The 17,733-nt window shown below is 43.7% G+C and overlaps 1 protein-coding gene across 5 annotated transcripts in view; it reads left to right on the forward strand.

Moving 5' to 3' along the window:
- The window catches only part of LOC111875692 (hexokinase type 2), a 121,431-nt gene that overhangs the window by 70,532 nt on the left and 33,166 nt on the right, over positions 1-17,733 (forward strand). Inside the window, exon 1 of one of the 5 annotated variants that reach the window (XM_023872135.2) lies at positions 13,275-13,438. The exons of the other annotated variants lie outside the window; for them this stretch is intronic. Coding sequence (XP_023727903.1) covers positions 13,409-13,438 — 30 coding nt within the window. The 5' untranslated portion in view covers positions 13,275-13,408. Of the gene's footprint in view, positions 1-13,274; positions 13,439-17,733 lie in introns of those variants that run through there. 5 annotated transcript variants of the gene reach the window in all.

The raw sequence follows: 17,733 nt of genomic DNA on the forward strand, positions 1-17,733 counted from the left end.
TGAAAATCGTTCGGCCGGTCTAGCAAGAGGAACACGCGCCCTTCAAGCATTCGGACCCATAACACAGTGGACAATCCCACAGGCCAACAAATCACAAAGAAAACCCACCCAGATCACAGAGTACGTCTAATATATTCCATGCTGTTATGGACGCATAGCTGGTACTTAGGAAGGGCATTCACGTTGACGAGTTAAAGTTCATTTTCGAAAGTGCAGTAAACATGAAACGCCATCAGAAGAATACGTCTGAAGCTTATTTTTCACATCCATGAACACTGTTTTCCGTGTGCAACTCATGACGCATTTCGACAGAAAAAGTACACAACTGACTGGATGTATAATACAGTATCAGGAGGCGGGCTTAAGGTAAACGAGCGTATAACGTATAAGCTGTCCAACAATTTGCTGGGCCGATATTGAAGGAAAATTGTAATCTGTATTGGTCATTGGCCTGTTGACTACGTCATGTTTCCGAACGAGTACGGTAAAGTTGACGCGAAGAGGGTGTGTTCCTACCGCCTGACCGGCTGAAGGATTTGCGGCAGGCTGTCAGATAACCTATCGGGATGTGCATGTAGCAAGTGAAGATAAAGGCCACTGAAGAATGCAAAGTTGGAAATAATGCCGATGGAAACTGAACAGTCCACGATGGAGCACGATTTCTATTATTTCACATTTGTATTTAGTCGACTGTATTTTTCCTGTAAGATTTAAAGTTTTCACATCGGTGACTATGAATAATGCCGCCTTCTGGGAAGTGGCGCCGTGTAGATTGTGTGTGAACCGACATTCCTCCGAAACGTCGGTTCACACAAGCTCTACACGGCGCTACATCCCAGAAGACGGCATTCTTCTCTCTTTTCCCTGTTTATAATGCGTTTCTTTGTACATTTCAGTTAAAACTAAATATTAATTACATAATAGCAAAATAAACTCCACATGTTTGCAAGATGTGGAACAATATGGAGTACACCATTGGATATTTCTAAAGAGTCTAGTCACAGAACTGCCTAGATAACAAGGCAGAACTACTACATTCCTGTAGATTAGGTCTAGTTGGGTAATTCATTATCCAACTGATACGTCTGACCTGAACAGAATACATTTTCATGCTATCTGATGTCATCGCAGAATGATTTTGCATTTTTGTCGATAAATATACGATTGTATAACCTTGGTCCGTCTCCTGACGTAATAGGTAACATCACATTTTGACGTGAAATCTTTTCCGACAATAAAAACACTTTTCACATACTCAGAATGAAAAGAAATCCATCCATCCAGTCGAATCGCCACAGATAATGAGATCCACGTTCTGTCCCGTTTCAAGGCAATTGGATTCGAAGTCACGGATCTCAAGTTTGTTAAGACATCAGAGTGACATGCACCCAGTGCACGACTGTAGCACTCCGTGTATAAAATAATATTTGCTGGGCTCACCCATTCCCTCCCAGGTTTTGAACAGGATGGTATGACCGGCTGACCAAACGATTTATAAACTGTCTCAAGGGCCGATGTCCAGCTTCCAGAGACCACGAGACCAAAAATAATAAACGTGGAGTCACGGAAATAAATATCGTACTTGTGGCATATACAGCGGCAGACACAGGCATTGTAGCTTTTGACGCAATTGTCGTCTTCGTTTGTTAGTTTGTGGGCTGCTCCTAAGGTCCATTATAGTAACGAGCAGATATGGGGCCGAGGTACACTGAAAAGAGGGTACCAGGAACGGAAGGAGATAGACAATCATAAATACATAACGCTAAAAATACAAAATAAATTTAGGATAACAAATCTTTAAAGATTGGCGATGGTGACATAACATAACCCGTTTTGTGTGTGTTATCTTTGCCTATCAACGGATCCATACGCAACAGTAATGAACTTCGTGTTCTATAATCCACGGGGAACATGCTGACTATGTGAACGACTGTTAGCGTCTCAAGAAGGACTCTTCTCCAGGGAGCTAATTAGATTTGTTACGTTTGCATGACATTAATTTTATGTTTAGACTTAACTTCTGCTCAGTAATTCGAACTGGAAATTAACACACACGTGTCATTTATCATTTGGCATTTCAGCCGAACTCCGTTCGCGCCAAAGGTTATTGTTGCCCTGAATGTGAAGTGTTGGCCTTCAGTTTGGAGTGACATTCCTGTCAATATCGGCGCCAACGCCTTATGTCAAAAGGCAAACAGGCATCAGACATGATTATTAGATGGTTCGCTTCCAGTTTTATACTGCTTCAGTCCGGTTAGTTTAAGTACCCCTTCACTTAACGGGCTAAATTAATTTTTATTTATAGTATCCCTTGCGCTCTTCGACAGATTTTGATTAAAGTTCACACACGGCTGAATTAAGATGATAAGTCGCTGTATAACTGATGTCTTATGCTGATTAAATGCTCTTAAAACCCCGACATGTTTCGGTCATGAATGACCATCTTCAGGGAAGCTTTGTAATGTCACGTGTCCGAGGTTCTGTGACAGTTAATGGGGTGAGGCTTTAGATGATGCTGTTTATTGGAGAATTACTCGTTAACACTCACAGTTACAATTACTCTCAAATAACGCCCTTTCAGATGAAGCGATCTGATTAGTTCGTCCTCTCTCTGCCTTTCCTCTTCAACGGTTATCCTCTTGCGCCTCTATTCTCGGTGGAGCGTCTTTGCTCTTCGTTCTTCTCTTACTTCTCGTCGGATCTGAACTGCTCTGGTCTCAAGTCAAGTCAAAGTCTCATTGCGACCGAAGATCAGTCAGTCAGTCAGTCAGTCAGTCAGTACGTCTTGCTGTCGAGTCTCATCTGGGGCTCATGACCATCTGTATTTATTACTATTTATCAGTTACGGTCTTATTTTTTTTTTTTGTGGGGCCCCCTCTCTGACGAGAGGACGGATCTGTCATTTGTATATGCTGCTGGCTCTTGCCAGCGCAGTCTTTCTAGGGTCCGAGTCCCTTGGGACCCGCGACCATATTTTACTGTCTCAGATTTGAGATTTCCATTTTCGTCTCCTCCTACGACTCACAGGGTCACGGTGGATGTATTCGATTCCGCCTCCACACGGGTTTAGCACTTGACCAAGTCCAAGTCCAAGTCACATTGCGACTGACGGTCAGTCAGTCAGTAAGTCTTGGTGTCGAGCTACATCTGGGGCTTCTACCCTTTTAAGTAGCTCTTCGCCTACCGCTGAGAGAACGCCTTGTCGAAGGGTTCTATTTTTCGTGTTAGCTAGAATATTCGTTAGCGGGTCTAGGAATTGCTAGCTGTTGACTGGCAATAGATGCTGGCTGTCAGATCAATGTCTTGACAACGCGTTATCTAGGAAGTGACACTACTCTGTGCAGTGGGTTCACATGTCACACTAATTTACATACATGAACAAAGATTTGAAATGTATAATTCATACATTTTTTTGTAATTACTTGGGAGTAATATGCCAAAGTTTCTTGATATGCATCATTTTCAAATGCAATGTTTTTGATAACTGGTGTATCGTACTGAATTGTTTATTGCTGCCTCATGTTCGGTTTTTGCTGTGTCAGTACGGCGACATCTGACACCGCTGTGTGGTACTTGAAAGATAAAGTGCGGTATCCCCATCACTGCCAAAACAGCCCTTTTTGAGACATAGCCTACCTCAGAAGATTCTGCCAGATTTGATCGGCATTTAACTTCATTGGATTTCGCAACATTATTTTTTTTTACAGAGCAAAATCGTGAGCCTTGCATTCAACCGCCAACCTGGAGGAACAGGTCCCTGTATTTAGGTTCCCCAGTGATAGGATGGCCCAGTTATACCCTGAGTTCCCTTTTCGTCGCCTTATACGACTCGTGGGGCTACGATGGAAGTATTCTAACCCGCCTCCACGCGGAGGTTAATGCAGTATGAGAAAATAAATTGCATAAAGTCAGATGGTGACTTCACGCCTTACTTTAACATGTAAAGTACATCAGTGAAATGAACCTTATCAAAATTCATATATGGCGCACGTATCACGAGGATTACCATTTGTAAGTTACATTAACTTAAATTCAATTACATGCATAGAGTATGGGGGTACGCGTGACGAAAATAATGGGTACTAGTTCGGATCACTGAATTTATTGGCACTTTGGTTACAAGTTCTCTTAATCACACTTAATACAGGGCCATAGCTGATTTACACAATTTACAGTTCACCGTTGCACACTCGTTAGGACGCATAGTCTTCACTAGTCGTCTCCTGGCAACGGATCTCAACACAGAATCTAGGACTTCAAATCACTATAAGGTCTTCTCGTCAATTCTTGTTTAATCACCCTGGAACATCGGAACTCAACTAAAAACTCATCTTAGCTACAAGCGGACTCGTGTTATATGGCCGCGGCACTGTAACGCAGAAAACACAGCTCTACTGTTGAGTGGCGCAGACCACGCAGGAAACAAGTCACGTGATAGCCAAGTACTGTTTGAGTATGACGTCATTGCGCCTGCGCGGAAGTGTTTACCGAGCGGTGAAACATTGCAGTGTATCTTTCGAAACGCCGAATCACATACTGGTGTATAATCGTGTGGTCCTGCATGTATGTGTTCATATTGTATGGGAATTCAGAGCTCCAATTATCTGGGTTTGCCTTGTGGCACTGTGTAGTCTGTAGTTGGAGGCAGTAGGTTCCTCCGAAATGTTCGTGACCATCCACGAGATTACACGGTGTCATAAAAGACCAGAATCTTAAATATAAAATTATTTTTAATATTTGTGTGATTTTCAATTATACAACATTTTGTATTGGACCTATGCATTACAGTTCACGAGGCACTTGGCGACGTTTTAAATAAATGACGAGCAGACAGAAAGATAAGGCGTTAAGTAAAAAAAAAAATAATAATCTCGAAACAGTCCCGTGTGGGGACGGGTTAGAAAACTTCCGCAGCAATCCTGCGAATTATGGAAGGCGACGAAAAGGCACAAGAGTGTAGCAGTGTTTTGCAGAAAGAGGAATGGAACAGATTACTGTCTGGTGACTTGTTCCCTGTCCTCCTCGCTGTGCCACATTCGAGCCAAGGTCTTTCATGTTACGCAAGCAGTTTTTGAAGGCAGATAGGCTCACTGACGGAGGTTCGCGGTTAAGGCATTGTGAGGTGTGTGACAAGGCGAACCAATGTCGACAGGTGGCGCGATATTTCCGTCGTACGCTGTTGGTTGCTAATTATCTCTCATATGGAGAGGGGATTTCCCCCTCGTCTGACCTTCAGCGTTGAAATATGATGGTTATTATCTCACTAGTACTGTCTTTCTCGTTTTGTGGCTCCGTAACTTTGCACATTGGGGTTCAAATTCGGTTTATGTGTGCCACTGAAAGCAAACCGCAGGAGACTACCTCCAGAAGTTTAGGATACGTGCCAATATATTGAACAGACAGTGACGAACGTCAACAAGGATAGCTTTGCTTACCGCCTGATTTCCGCCGGCTTCTTGTTCGGCTTATCCTTCGAACTAACAAGTTTTCCGCTTGTGTATAAGAAGGAGAACTGTTTCAGTTAATGACTAAAATACTGCAAAGAGCACGCTTACGTCTCTTTTCGTTCCTAAGCTGCAGCTGCCCGAAATCCAGCATTATTTTTCATAGATTCCGTAGTGGTGAAACTTCGTGTTTTTTTTCCTTGGCACTACAGCCCCAGTGGGCCTAGGCGTATCTCCATGAACTTCTCCGTTCACTTCGGTTTTTCTAGAGCTTACACATACGGTAGGACTCCTTGGGCGGGTGATCAGGTCGTCGCAAGGCCTCTACCTGTACACAAACAGAAAAACGCACACACACAAACTAAACATCCATGCCCTGAGTGGGATTCGAACCCACGATCCCGGTTTCCAAGCGAGCGAAGAAAGTACATGCCTTAGACCGCTCGGCTACCGTGACCGGCGTAATTAGTATATTTTTTTTCTTGGCACTACAGCTCCAGTGGGCCTAGGCCTACTTCCATGAGCTTCTCCGGTAATTAGTAATTGGTTGCAGTAATTTAGGTCTAGATAAGTCTAATTGAGCCGATCACAGTGGCCGCGCGGTCTAAAGCATGAACCGTCTTCGGCCACTCAAACACTGGGGTCGTGGGTTCTAATCCCACTCGAGCCCTGGATGTCTGTGTGCTTTTATTCTGTGTTTGTGTTCTGTGTGTAGGTAGAGGCCTTGTGACGGGCTGATCCCCCATCCAGTGAGTCGTACCGACTGTGTGTAGATTAAGAAACTGAAAACGCGGCCAAGGACCAAAGGACTGTAGAGGCACAGAGAGAGAGAGAGAGAGGTCTCATTAAAACGCCATGGATACTGATATGATTTAATACATATGCCAGTATGTGCTTGATATTCATTCAAGCTCTGAATAACATAACAGCCGAAAGGTCCTTAAATAAGGTCGTTGCAGCGAAAGAGTTAAAGAAAGTATCCTATACAGAAATGAACCTGTGACAGTACGTTTGTAATGACTTGAAGAAGTGGAATTTTAATTCTGTTGCTACACGGGTATGCATCAGAAACAGTAAATGTAGCATCTGTAAAAGGAAGTGAGATATAGGGGAAGACGGGGAGATGGCAATCAATGGGTAATGCGGGTCAGTTACTTTTCTGACAAGCTTTTCTGCTAGTGCTGCCACCTAGTGTTTGTTTCAGTGAAGTGCAACAGCAACTTCCGCCATTTTTGCCTGGTGCAGTTACCGAGATAGTTGCATCTCTTTTGTTTCCGTCTTCCGTGATAGAATACTTCACATTCAAAGATCTGCCGTGAGTGATGTTTATTTGAATTATACTATGACTTACATGTGTACACATTCTGTAAGCAAATCCATATTCCCATTAATTTACTAATAAAACACATTTTATTCAAACATCTTCGTACTGATTTCAGTGATATCTTGACCGTCATAATCCACAGGTGTGGGGAATACCGGTCGAAGATATTCCTTCAGCTATAACTTCCAAGAGAATTATTGTTCTATTGAATGTTTTATACCGAATATTAATCGAACAGATCCTTCATCCTAAATGCCAGTTTATATAAATTTTAAACTTTGTTTATATCTTTTATTTTATCTTGCATTTCTCCTAGGTAACCGCCATTTACCCTCTGTTCCCTGCAGCACTAAACTCGCGAAGAAAACACGTGGAAAGCAAGTGTATGTGAACTTGAATACAACTTCTTTCTTCTGTTACGTCATGAGAAAGAAGATACTGTGCCCTAGAAGTAATAATTTCCGACTTTTTGATACATATGACATTACAGCTATCAACTTTTCATAATCCTGAAAAGGGATTTTTAATGCTAGTGGAGTGGAACTAAGTCCCTTGTACTGCGGCCACTTCTGGCCTATTGTACCAGCCCCAGATGATAGGTGAGGGTGATTTTGGAGCAATTGGTGGAATGAAGATTGGCAGGGGAAACCAAAGTACTCGGAGAAGACCTGACCCAGCGCCACTTTGTCCACCACAAATCCCACTTGACCAGACCCGGGATCGAACCCGGACCGCCGCGGTGGGAAACCTGCGACTAACCGCTTGAGCTATGGCACGGCCTGGAAAAGGATTTACCCTTATCTGTTATGTCAGGAATTGATATTTCAGACTGTAGACGTGTAACGTAACCATTAAGTTGCCTTCAATTTGGAAATGCTACATACAGACATGTCTGTGTTCAAGTGGAACGCGATTCCGTTAGCTTGTATGTTAAGGCCGTACCATAGCTCAGGTGGTTAGTCGCTGGCTTCCCACTGCGGCGGCCCTGGTTCGAGCCCGGGTCTGGTCATGTGGGATTTGTGGTGGACAGAGTGGCGCTGGGGCAGGTTTTCTTCGAGTACTTCGGTTTCCCCTGCCAATCTTCATTCCACCAATTGCTCCAAAATCACCCTCAGCTATCATCTGGGGCTGGTACAATAGGCCAGAAGTGGCCGCAGTACCAAGTGGACTCAGTCTCACCCCACTAATAAATAATAACAGTTCATATGTTGATTGCATTAAAACAACTAAAGGTTGTTTAGCTTTTTCAAGAAGGGCGAATGTGATCCTTGTTTTATATATTAGGAATATCGTATTTTAGATTTTTGAGGTGTACTTGTATGGCTGTAAACGTTATTTTCATGTCATTTTTCTATATTAGCAAGGTACCTCACTTCATGCAATTAGAATGACGAAATGCACCGGAGGGTGCTCCAAACACACGTAGCGGTATGGGGGAAGGAAAGTGGCACGTGATAACTGGGAGCAGTGTCTCGAAACGTGACACACGTCACGTGCTTAACGTTTCTCATTCCAGAACAAGAATGGAAACGTGTATCCTTTGGAGTAGGCCTGTAAATATTTTTCACATGTTTCCCGAGCCATGGTGTTTGTAATTTACTGTTACAAAGTATAATTAGTGAACTGACTACGCAGTAGGCTACCGGCCAGAGAATATGGGTTCGATTCCCCGCAAGAGCAGAGACTTTTCTCTGAACTTTGTTTCCAGACCAGGCCCTGGAAGTCTCGTAGCCTTCTGTCGAATGGGTACCGGGGGCTCCTTCCCCCGAGATTAAAGCGGCCGGGGCGTGAAGCTGACCATACACCTCCAACTAGTGCCGAGGTTAAGAATACATGGAAGTACACGTCCATTTCTGCATATATCTTCATGAAGTGTACAACGATAGAAGGAACTTTCGTCTCTTTACAGATATTAACCACATATCACGGAATCTTTTACGTCGTACTTCGTTAAATATACACCGTGTTGAAAGGTGGTCCAAATAGAAATGGCAGATCTTAATTATATCTTCGCTTATCGTCCTACATTTCGAAGGTCTACAACCTGAACGACTGAAAGCGTATCTAAATCAACCAAGAATAAACTAAGCAATCCAAGGTAGGGACCAAAATTACATTTGCATCACAACTTTTAGATCACATACCCGTTGCTAAATTCCAACTGAAGCTTCTGAGTACTTTCGGAGATGACAGTTGTGGAGAAAAGGGCCGATAGATATGACCTCCCTATTATGCGCTTATTTTATACATGCAAAGAACGCATAAAATGATGAGAACGGAGACTTGCAGTACCAAGGAAACACGCAAGAAATTCTGATATACGTGCAAGTGGTTGGCCTACGTGTGAATATTTGTGGGATCCGGGTTTGCTAACTTAGACGGTTCGCTTTTGAGGAACTGTGTGTGCTGAAGGTCAAGTTATGATATTTCTGCCTCACTGTGTTATTCGTAACTTCAGGACTGGGTTATGTTTCAACTCGGCGAAATTCGTTTCGTGGGTGACTTCTATTCTCGGTAGTATTGTATAACGACGCTTTTTCATTTGTACACATTTCAGAGCGTCAGATGATGAGATCTAACTGTAAAAGATTAGTAGGTGAGGATTTTGTAGGTGGTAGAGCCCACTTATTTCCTGGAGAGACTGAATAAAACGATGGTCACAGTCTCTGAATTTCCGGTAACCCGGCCGAATTCGTCTCGAATGAAAGTCTAGAATTTTGCTGCTGCAGTAACCTTTGGGCTAAAGAAGTATAAGAGAAGGTGGGGGTCAAGTTGTCCCTGTGCTTAACTAATTAAGCACTACGCCATGAAGGCGTATGGGGGAGTGGATGAATAGCTCCACATTTTCTTGACCTCGGCACTAGTTGGAGGCGAGTAGTCAGCTTCACTTCCCGGCCGCTTTACTCCCAGGGAAAGAGTCCCCGGTACCCATTGGATAGGAGGGTAGGTGGGCCCCAGGGCCGGTCTGGACGACGTGGAGAAGAGAAAATACTTGACCCTGCCGGGACTTGAACTCCGATCCCTGTATCGTCCAGCCCGTAAGTCGGGCAAAGCTATCCTGGCTGATGTTATAATAATTCTGGTACGAACCAGACTGTAAGGAGAGGCACGAAACTGACGACACAGGAAAATTGGTCATGAAACTTATGTTCGTGGGAAATGTTAGGCCTGTAGGCCCTGTGGATTTTAATAAACTGGAAATAAGAGGCTGAAATTTATTACGAAATAATAATATTCCTTTTATCGTCTTAATGTGACGAAGCTGGTAGGTTCATTCTGAGAACTGAGCGTAATTTACCTAGCATCAGGGGCGGCCCGTGTATAGGCGCTGCGGAACTGCAGCACCCCCACTAATTTTAGCTACGAGCCGCCACTGCCTAGCATGTTGCAAAAAAAAAAAAAAAAAAAAAAAAGAATTGNTCATCATTTTGCTTGTTTCTCGACGTTTATGGACGTAATTAGAATAACTGTGACAGTTATGTCTCACCCAAAAATGTGTTGCCATATCCTCAGGTGGAATACAGCGTCACCCTCATTCCAGTCTTGCGTGAGACCATTGTATGGCCTCTCTCTGCTAGTTGACATCTTAATGTACGTAGTTACTTAAAGAATGTCGATCCAAGCAACTTTCCAGCACCGTGCGATCCACATCTCTTCTTTATTCTTTTTGTGCGGCTTGGAATGTGAACAGCCTTTTGAAAGCAGACCTGGACTGGTCTGGAGTCAGCACAGGCCTACAGTTGGTTGTAGTCTAACTGCTCATAATTGTAAACATAGTCGGTTGGCATAGACACGGATAGACACTTCCGGCAAGCGTTACATTATGTTAAGTCACGACGTTGTTACTGTAATTCGTATTTCAGCAGAGTGCAGTCACTGACTGGAAATAGAAGTCTGATAAGGATTTTTCGGTTTCTCATTGTGTGTCTTTCGTCGGTGTTTGCACTGTTCTTTGCGATCCACTTGATATCTTCCAAGTACTCGAAGTAGCAGTTTGCTGCTATAGAAAAATTAACGGAAGAGAAATATAATGTCAGTAGTTAAAGAGGGCAGATAGATGACGCAAACATCGAGTCATACGATAGTTGTCAGCTGACTTCCTCTGCCACTTCCTAACTTTGCCGACAGTGTAATTTCCAAAGGAGAGGCGTTACAGGACATTGACGCTAGGTCAGCGAATCAGGCGTGCCACTTTCAATTACAGATACCGCTTGTGGTGTGCGGGGGAAATGAATAATGACTATTCATTTCGGTTGTTATTTATTTACATGCTAATTTAGCAGCCCAAAGGCCAATTACAAAGTTAGCATGAGTAGGAAAAGAAACAAGACACAAAAGGAAATTTATATAATCCGGACAATAACAATAATAATTAAAGTTTTAAATGTATCAATATATAATAATATTAATTCAGTCCAGTTACTTATTTGCTACAGCAGGTGACGCAAGGTCTCACACATGTGAGGCCCTGTAACTGGCGCTATAATGTTGCATTGCCATTTTTTAGCTGATGCACCTCGCTAAGCTATGAAGCAATTTCCAACAGAGATTTTGCCATCTCATGCCATTTGAGCGTCCTTCTTCCAGCTGTACATTTCAAGAATCATTATCCTTCATCGGAGATAAGTGCTCATACAGTCCATTTGAGAGCATGCCTCCTGATTGTTTTTATTCAGGATCTGTACGTTTATAAGTTTCGCGCAACTGCCACGCTTACGTGTGGACTAACCAGTTGATGTGTTCACATTGCATGCGGACACCACTTTGCAGGCAATTGCAATGAGAGGACGAATCAGCTTTTGTTTACCGTGCAACAGAGCGGATGCAGGTACTTAACTGGTCATGCCTAACCAGTGGCAGGCCTATGTACACAGATCAACAATGGGCACTCTACCAAAGCAATGGATACAAGCCCAGTCTTCCCGCACCTTCAGCGCTCGAATAGCTATCCCTGTAACAGGCCGTGGAGGCCTACAGGGTTGTGAGACGTCGAGGCTCCTACATTTTCTAGACAATCGGCTCACAGATGGCGGTGAGGTCAGCCTTACGCGCCGGCCGCCCTTAACCCCCTAGGAATATTCCTGGTACTCATTTCTGTTACCACAGCCTGGAAGGATTAGGTAAATTGAAAAGAATCCACCTCATCTGGACTCGAACCCGCGACCTTCCGCTTGCAGCATAATGCCTCAACCAAATACGTTACTGTGTGCCCCAAAATAGTAATATACTCTTATAAAATATTATTAGGGTCTTAGCGCAGTCAGAATAGTGACTAAGCTAAAGGCTGGACCCCCCTCCGGGTGACTCGGAGTTGGATTACCGGAGGAAGGAAGGAAGGAAGGGATATTTTTCAGTTCGCTGTCGTGTCCAGACCAGCTCTCGGGCCCACCCAGGCTGCTGCCAAGAAATGGGTAGCGCAGCCTTTTCCCCTGGGACAAAACGGCAGGGTCGTGACCTTAACTACTCACCTCCATATAGTGCCGTAGGTTAAGAGAGACTGAACCTCTGCCTCCATTAGAAGGCAAAGGCTGTAGGATATAGTGACAATACATCAACCTTTTGATCAAACCAAAGAGGATGAGATGGGGGTGGGCATGTAACACACCCAAGAGAGATAAGAAATGCACACATTGTAATCGTATGATCTAAATGTGATGAGGTCATTTGAGAGACCTAGGCATAGATCGGAGGATAATATTAAAATTGATATTTAAATAGTCTTAATAATCTGGACTGGATTCGTCATATCTTCAAGGTTTACAATTATAGGCTCAGTGGTACGATATCTGGAGCAGTCTTTCATAAACCGTTCTTCCTACATGTTTGCCGCGTGACTTATTAATTTTTTTATTGCTTTTGGGGTGGGACTAAGTGACTTGTATTGCGGCCACTTCTGGCCTATTGTACCAGCCCCAGATGATAGGTGAGGGTGATTGTGGAGCAATTGGTGGAATGAAGATTGGCAGAGGAAACCGAAGTACTCGGAGAAAACCTGCCCCAGCGCCACTTTGTTCACCACAAATCCCACTTGACTAGAACCGGGATTGAACCGGGGCCGCCGCGGTGGGAAGCCAGCGACTAACCGCTTGAGCTATGGCGCGGCCGCATGCCTTACAGGTCTTTTTCTAAACTGATGCGAGCAGACAATATACAGCCCCTGGTTACGAAAGTAAATCGTGCTGATAATGCCACACTGCAAGCAAGAGGGTCAAGACGTCTGATATCAGAATGTTGAATGCAGTAGACCGTATGTTATGTAACCTATCTCAACAGGATAGCTTGCACGATACTATAATGAGCGTCAAACTCTTTCGGGGTGGTCGGCGGGAGGGGGAAATGTTTCTCGGAAACGCGGGTCTTACGTCAGACTATACGCCAATGGCCGTCACATGCAACGCCTTCCATGTTAGCCAATCAGAGACCAGTTCCCGAAAGGGTGTGTGGAGGGCTTGGCAACGACCCTCCCCCCTCTATCTCTCCTTTCCCTTTGCTGTCCTCATTCATTGCCTAGTGTAGTCCTAATGTGAGCGTTTCGTCATTTGCGTGTAGTCTTGCAGTTCGTTTGAGCGTTTGAGGGAAGCAGTGCGTTAGTGAGTTTGTCGCAGTTCCTTTCGTTTAGTGGAAGAGTGTGAGGTGCAATATGGGTATGAGGAGCAACACCAGTAATGTGGTGAGTACAAGCTGCCTAGTTTTGAAGTACTGATGTCCCTGTGCATGTCTGGCCCGCAACGTATTGATTTGCAACAAGAAGGAAGCGCTCCTGCAGTCACGTTTTCATGTTTTAGGACCAGTTCTCTTACGTTGACCTACCTTGACTTGTCGGTGGAGAAGTGGGGGGAGGGGTTGTTGCAAGGTATTTACAGCTGTCTTAAACGTTATCTTCCAAGTCTTCGAGCAGAACAGTAGGAATTAAAGGAGAATGAGCTAGACGGAACGTGCAGCAAGCTTAGGAGAGGTGAGAAATATGTACACAGTTATAGTTGAACACGATGAGAAAAATCCACTTGGGAGACCAAGCCGTAAATGGAAGGATGAAGTTAAAATTGATCTTCAAATTGTGTATGAGTATTTGGACAGCATTCATCTGGTTATGTGGAAGATAAGTGGCGGAGTTTTGTGAAGACGGCGGTGAACCTTTGGTGCCATAAACAGGAAGGGGGATTTTCTCGATTAGCTGGGTAACTATTAGATTGTACAGAACTATCAGGCTTATTTTGGACTTCATCCATCGTCTGGTATATAGAAGACAAAAATCCACTACGTTTCGGAGACTGGATCTGTCTCCGTCTTCAGGTGGATGGGGCAAGATAGACCTCCTCAATTTGGCCCGTTTGTCCAGTGATTCAGACTAGCTCTTTCTAACGGGCAAACTGAGGAGGTCTATCTTGCCCCATCCACCTGAAGACGGAGACAGATCCAGTCTCCGAAACGTAGTGGATTTTTGTCTTCTATATACCAGACGATAGCTAAAGTCCACAATAAGCCTAATAGTTCTGTACAGCATACACCATCGTCAGAATCCTTTCAAGTCAACTATTAGATTCTCAGGAACCATGAAGATCGTTAATCTGAGAATAAAATCACTTCTTTAGCTTTCAATATGTCCTCCAAATGAAATCCTACATAAAGTGTGCTGCTTATAACCGGAACTAATCCATAACGTAATACTTACTATTTCGAGTTCAAGGTTTTTCTGTGATAAAATTAATGACTGGACTGTTAAATGTATGTTTGGACTTCAGTATGGATTCATGATACAGATACGAATTCCCTCCTAAGAGGGAACCACACAAGTAAAGGAGGCTGAGGTGAGCATGACATGTAGTACGCGTGGGGAGAAGAGGAATACATATACGTAGGATTTTGGTGGGGAAGCCAGAAGGAAAGAGACCATGAGGAAGGTAGACATAGACGGGATGATAATTTTGAAATAAATCTTAGAGAAATAGGATTAGGTGGTATAGGCTGAATTTATCTGGCTCAGGATATGGACCAGTGGAGGGCTCTTGTGAACACGGTAATGAACCTTCGGGTACCATAAACTTTTGGAAATGTCTTGAATTGCTTAGCGATGACTCAAGAAGGACTCAGCCCCAAGGAGTTCGTTGACCAAGAATTTTATATTTGCAGGCTCGGGGTTGAACTGTGGGTTGTATGCTGGTAGGGGCGCGCGCTTTGACCTGCTATACTAGATCCACGTGTTTCAAAACTGGCGTAAAAATGAGAGGTTTTTCGCTATCGTTCCTTACCCATACGCCTAGCCTCGCAGTGGGTGTCGTCTGAGATAGGAGAGAGGCTTCCAAGAACCAGTTGTGTAAAGGTTACTTGCAAAACGAAGCACGTCACATGAACCTCAAGGTGAGGCACATGCGTACAGTGGTCACCCTGTCACGTCATTGTTATACAGTATTGATTGGGGGGGGGGGTNAATAAATAACCATGTTGTGTTTAAGATTGGAACGCCTCTGCGGTCTAGAGTTCCTGGCTACAGATCCAGAGGTTCCGGGTTCGATTCCCGGTGCTACCACATTTTCTGAGAAGTAGTGGATCCACTCAGCCTCGTGAGTATAATTAAAGAGTTATTTAAAGGAGATAGCGGCTCCGGTCTAGAAAATCGAGATTAACGGCCATGGGGATTCGATGCTCTGACCATGCGACACCCTCTATCCGTAAAATTTTCACTAACTTCGCCGACAAGCGGCGGTCGCTCGGTCGGTGTAGTTCGTTTGCGGACTAAGACCACGGAGTTTAGTTGTAATAATAATAATAATAATAATAATAATAACGACGACGACGACGACGACAGAATAAGAAATAGCTAAGTGACCGATATAGTACATGTGTGCCACTTTATCAGGAATCTTTAGCGTACATTCGAAGGGATGAAACACATATTGTGTATGCTCTGAAATCAGGTCTTCAGTTTTATTGTGAGGAAAGTATCGTTTTATAATCTTGTCGCCGTTACGCCACGTCATCAAGCCACATTAGACATACAAATCAATTTGAAATGCTTCTTTCCGAGGGTCGCAAAGTGGTTTCTTGCCCCTCCTCACAACTATGTGTCTTGTAGCTCGCTCGTCCACGGCCCTTTTTGGCGATTTCACGATAGCGAGTTAAAAAATGGACGTATAGTCTTCGCGGTGTCTCGCCGTCTCGCCTGTATCACGTGTACATACAGCGTGTACTCAGGACCATGCAGGGGTTTTCGTTAAATGTGATGAGCGGCCCTTCCCCAGTTTTGTTTAAAATCTGAGAAAGTAACGCACACTTTAACCGCGTCATTCTTAATGATGTAGTATTCCGGGAGGGGGGAGACGATCCTGAAAATAATCACCGAAATCCTTCCATTGGTTTGATCTCCATTTGTATCAAATTAATTTCGCGGCAGAAGAATGTGATTATACGACAATTTTGATAGCTGCTGCGTCGACTGAGTTAGGTCGAGCTTTTCCTTTATATATGTATACATGATCAGAGAACTGTGTTCAAGCATTCTAATGCTGATAGGGCCACACGGGGTTCAAGATTATAAAGATCGGCGCCAATTGTGGGAAACGTGAGATATTTCGCATCCGTAGCAAATGAAAAATTAAAATAACAGTAATGTTAGCAGCCTGTGTATGACTGGCAGCCACACGCCACAAGAAAGTGAGGCCGACCTAAGATTAGATGGAAAGATGACGTAAGGGAAGACCATAAATGATTTAGGGATTTTAACTGTATAACTCGCACACAGGACAGAAGCAGTTGGAAGGAAATTGTTGAGCAGGCCAGAGAATTCAAGAAATCAAGCTGTCGAGCCTTATGAAGAAGAAGAAGAAGACCGTGTTTGAGAATATAAAACACTGGGTTTGAAGTTTAAGCCGCGTTGGTTTCTGAAATTTGAACAACGTCCGGGCACGGAAATTTTGTGAATAATTGGTTATCCACGAATTTTTTTAACATGTTTAAACGTGTAGTCGTATTACCAAGATTATACACCTATGAATGCTGGAATTTCGTTTGCTTAGTGAACTGCATGAGATTTAGCGTAAGTCCCTTCAGGAAAATATCAGGATTGTACCTCTGTTAGACCACGAGTGCTTCTTTCCAAATCCTTTCCAGTTCATCAATCACCAGACTTACTGCCATTCGGCTGAGTGCCGTAAACTTAATAGACGAGATAAATTAAGATTTTTTCCGCACTTAATTAATATTGTAGCATCCGGTTTCACTTTTCACTTGGTGTCGATTAGTTTTTTACATTTTCACTCGCAATATTGATATAAAAATTTATTAAAAGTTATTCACTTTAAAGTTTGTCACTACATGTTTCGGCCAATCTGTTCATCATCAGGTGTTAAAATTATTGGGCATATCGATTGGACTGATAGAGGGACATTATTAATGATGTTGACGAGTTCACGGCTCTGCGCTTCACCGCGACTGGCCCATTGCCGGCCGCGAAGCGCATACGAATTTTTCCGATGACTCAGCATGCTTGACGGCCGATAACTTATGGAATTAAGGAAAATAATTTACTTTTAGATCTCTACACAGTATTATACAGTGCGTACAATCAAGTGCGCGCCGCGGCTGCAATTTGCCGTGAGTCATACCACCGCAGAACGGATGCAACTCCTCCCCGCGACTGCAGTGCCGTTCCCCGATAGCGTGAGTGTAGTGGTGTCGCTGAGTCTCCGTCCATCAGTTGCTCTACATGCACACATTTATAAGAATACAGTAAAAAGATAACTTACCGTGGTTTATAACAGGTGCTGAAAGTGACCTCCTTCTGCTTGCAAACATGCCGCGCATCTCACAAATAAATTACGCGACACTCTCTGCAGTTCGTCGACGGTAATTGAATGAATTACGCGTGTAATTTCATTTTGAAGACTATCAATGCTGCGGGGATTATTTTTGTAGACTTTTTGCTTCAGGTTGCCCCAAAGATAATAATCAGAAATACTGAGATCTGGG

This window comes from Cryptotermes secundus, unplaced genomic scaffold (assembly GCF_002891405.2).
Source record: "Cryptotermes secundus unplaced genomic scaffold, Csec_1.0 scaffold478, whole genome shotgun sequence".
In the NCBI taxonomy this organism is placed as follows: Eukaryota; Metazoa; Arthropoda; class Insecta; order Blattodea; family Kalotermitidae; genus Cryptotermes; species Cryptotermes secundus.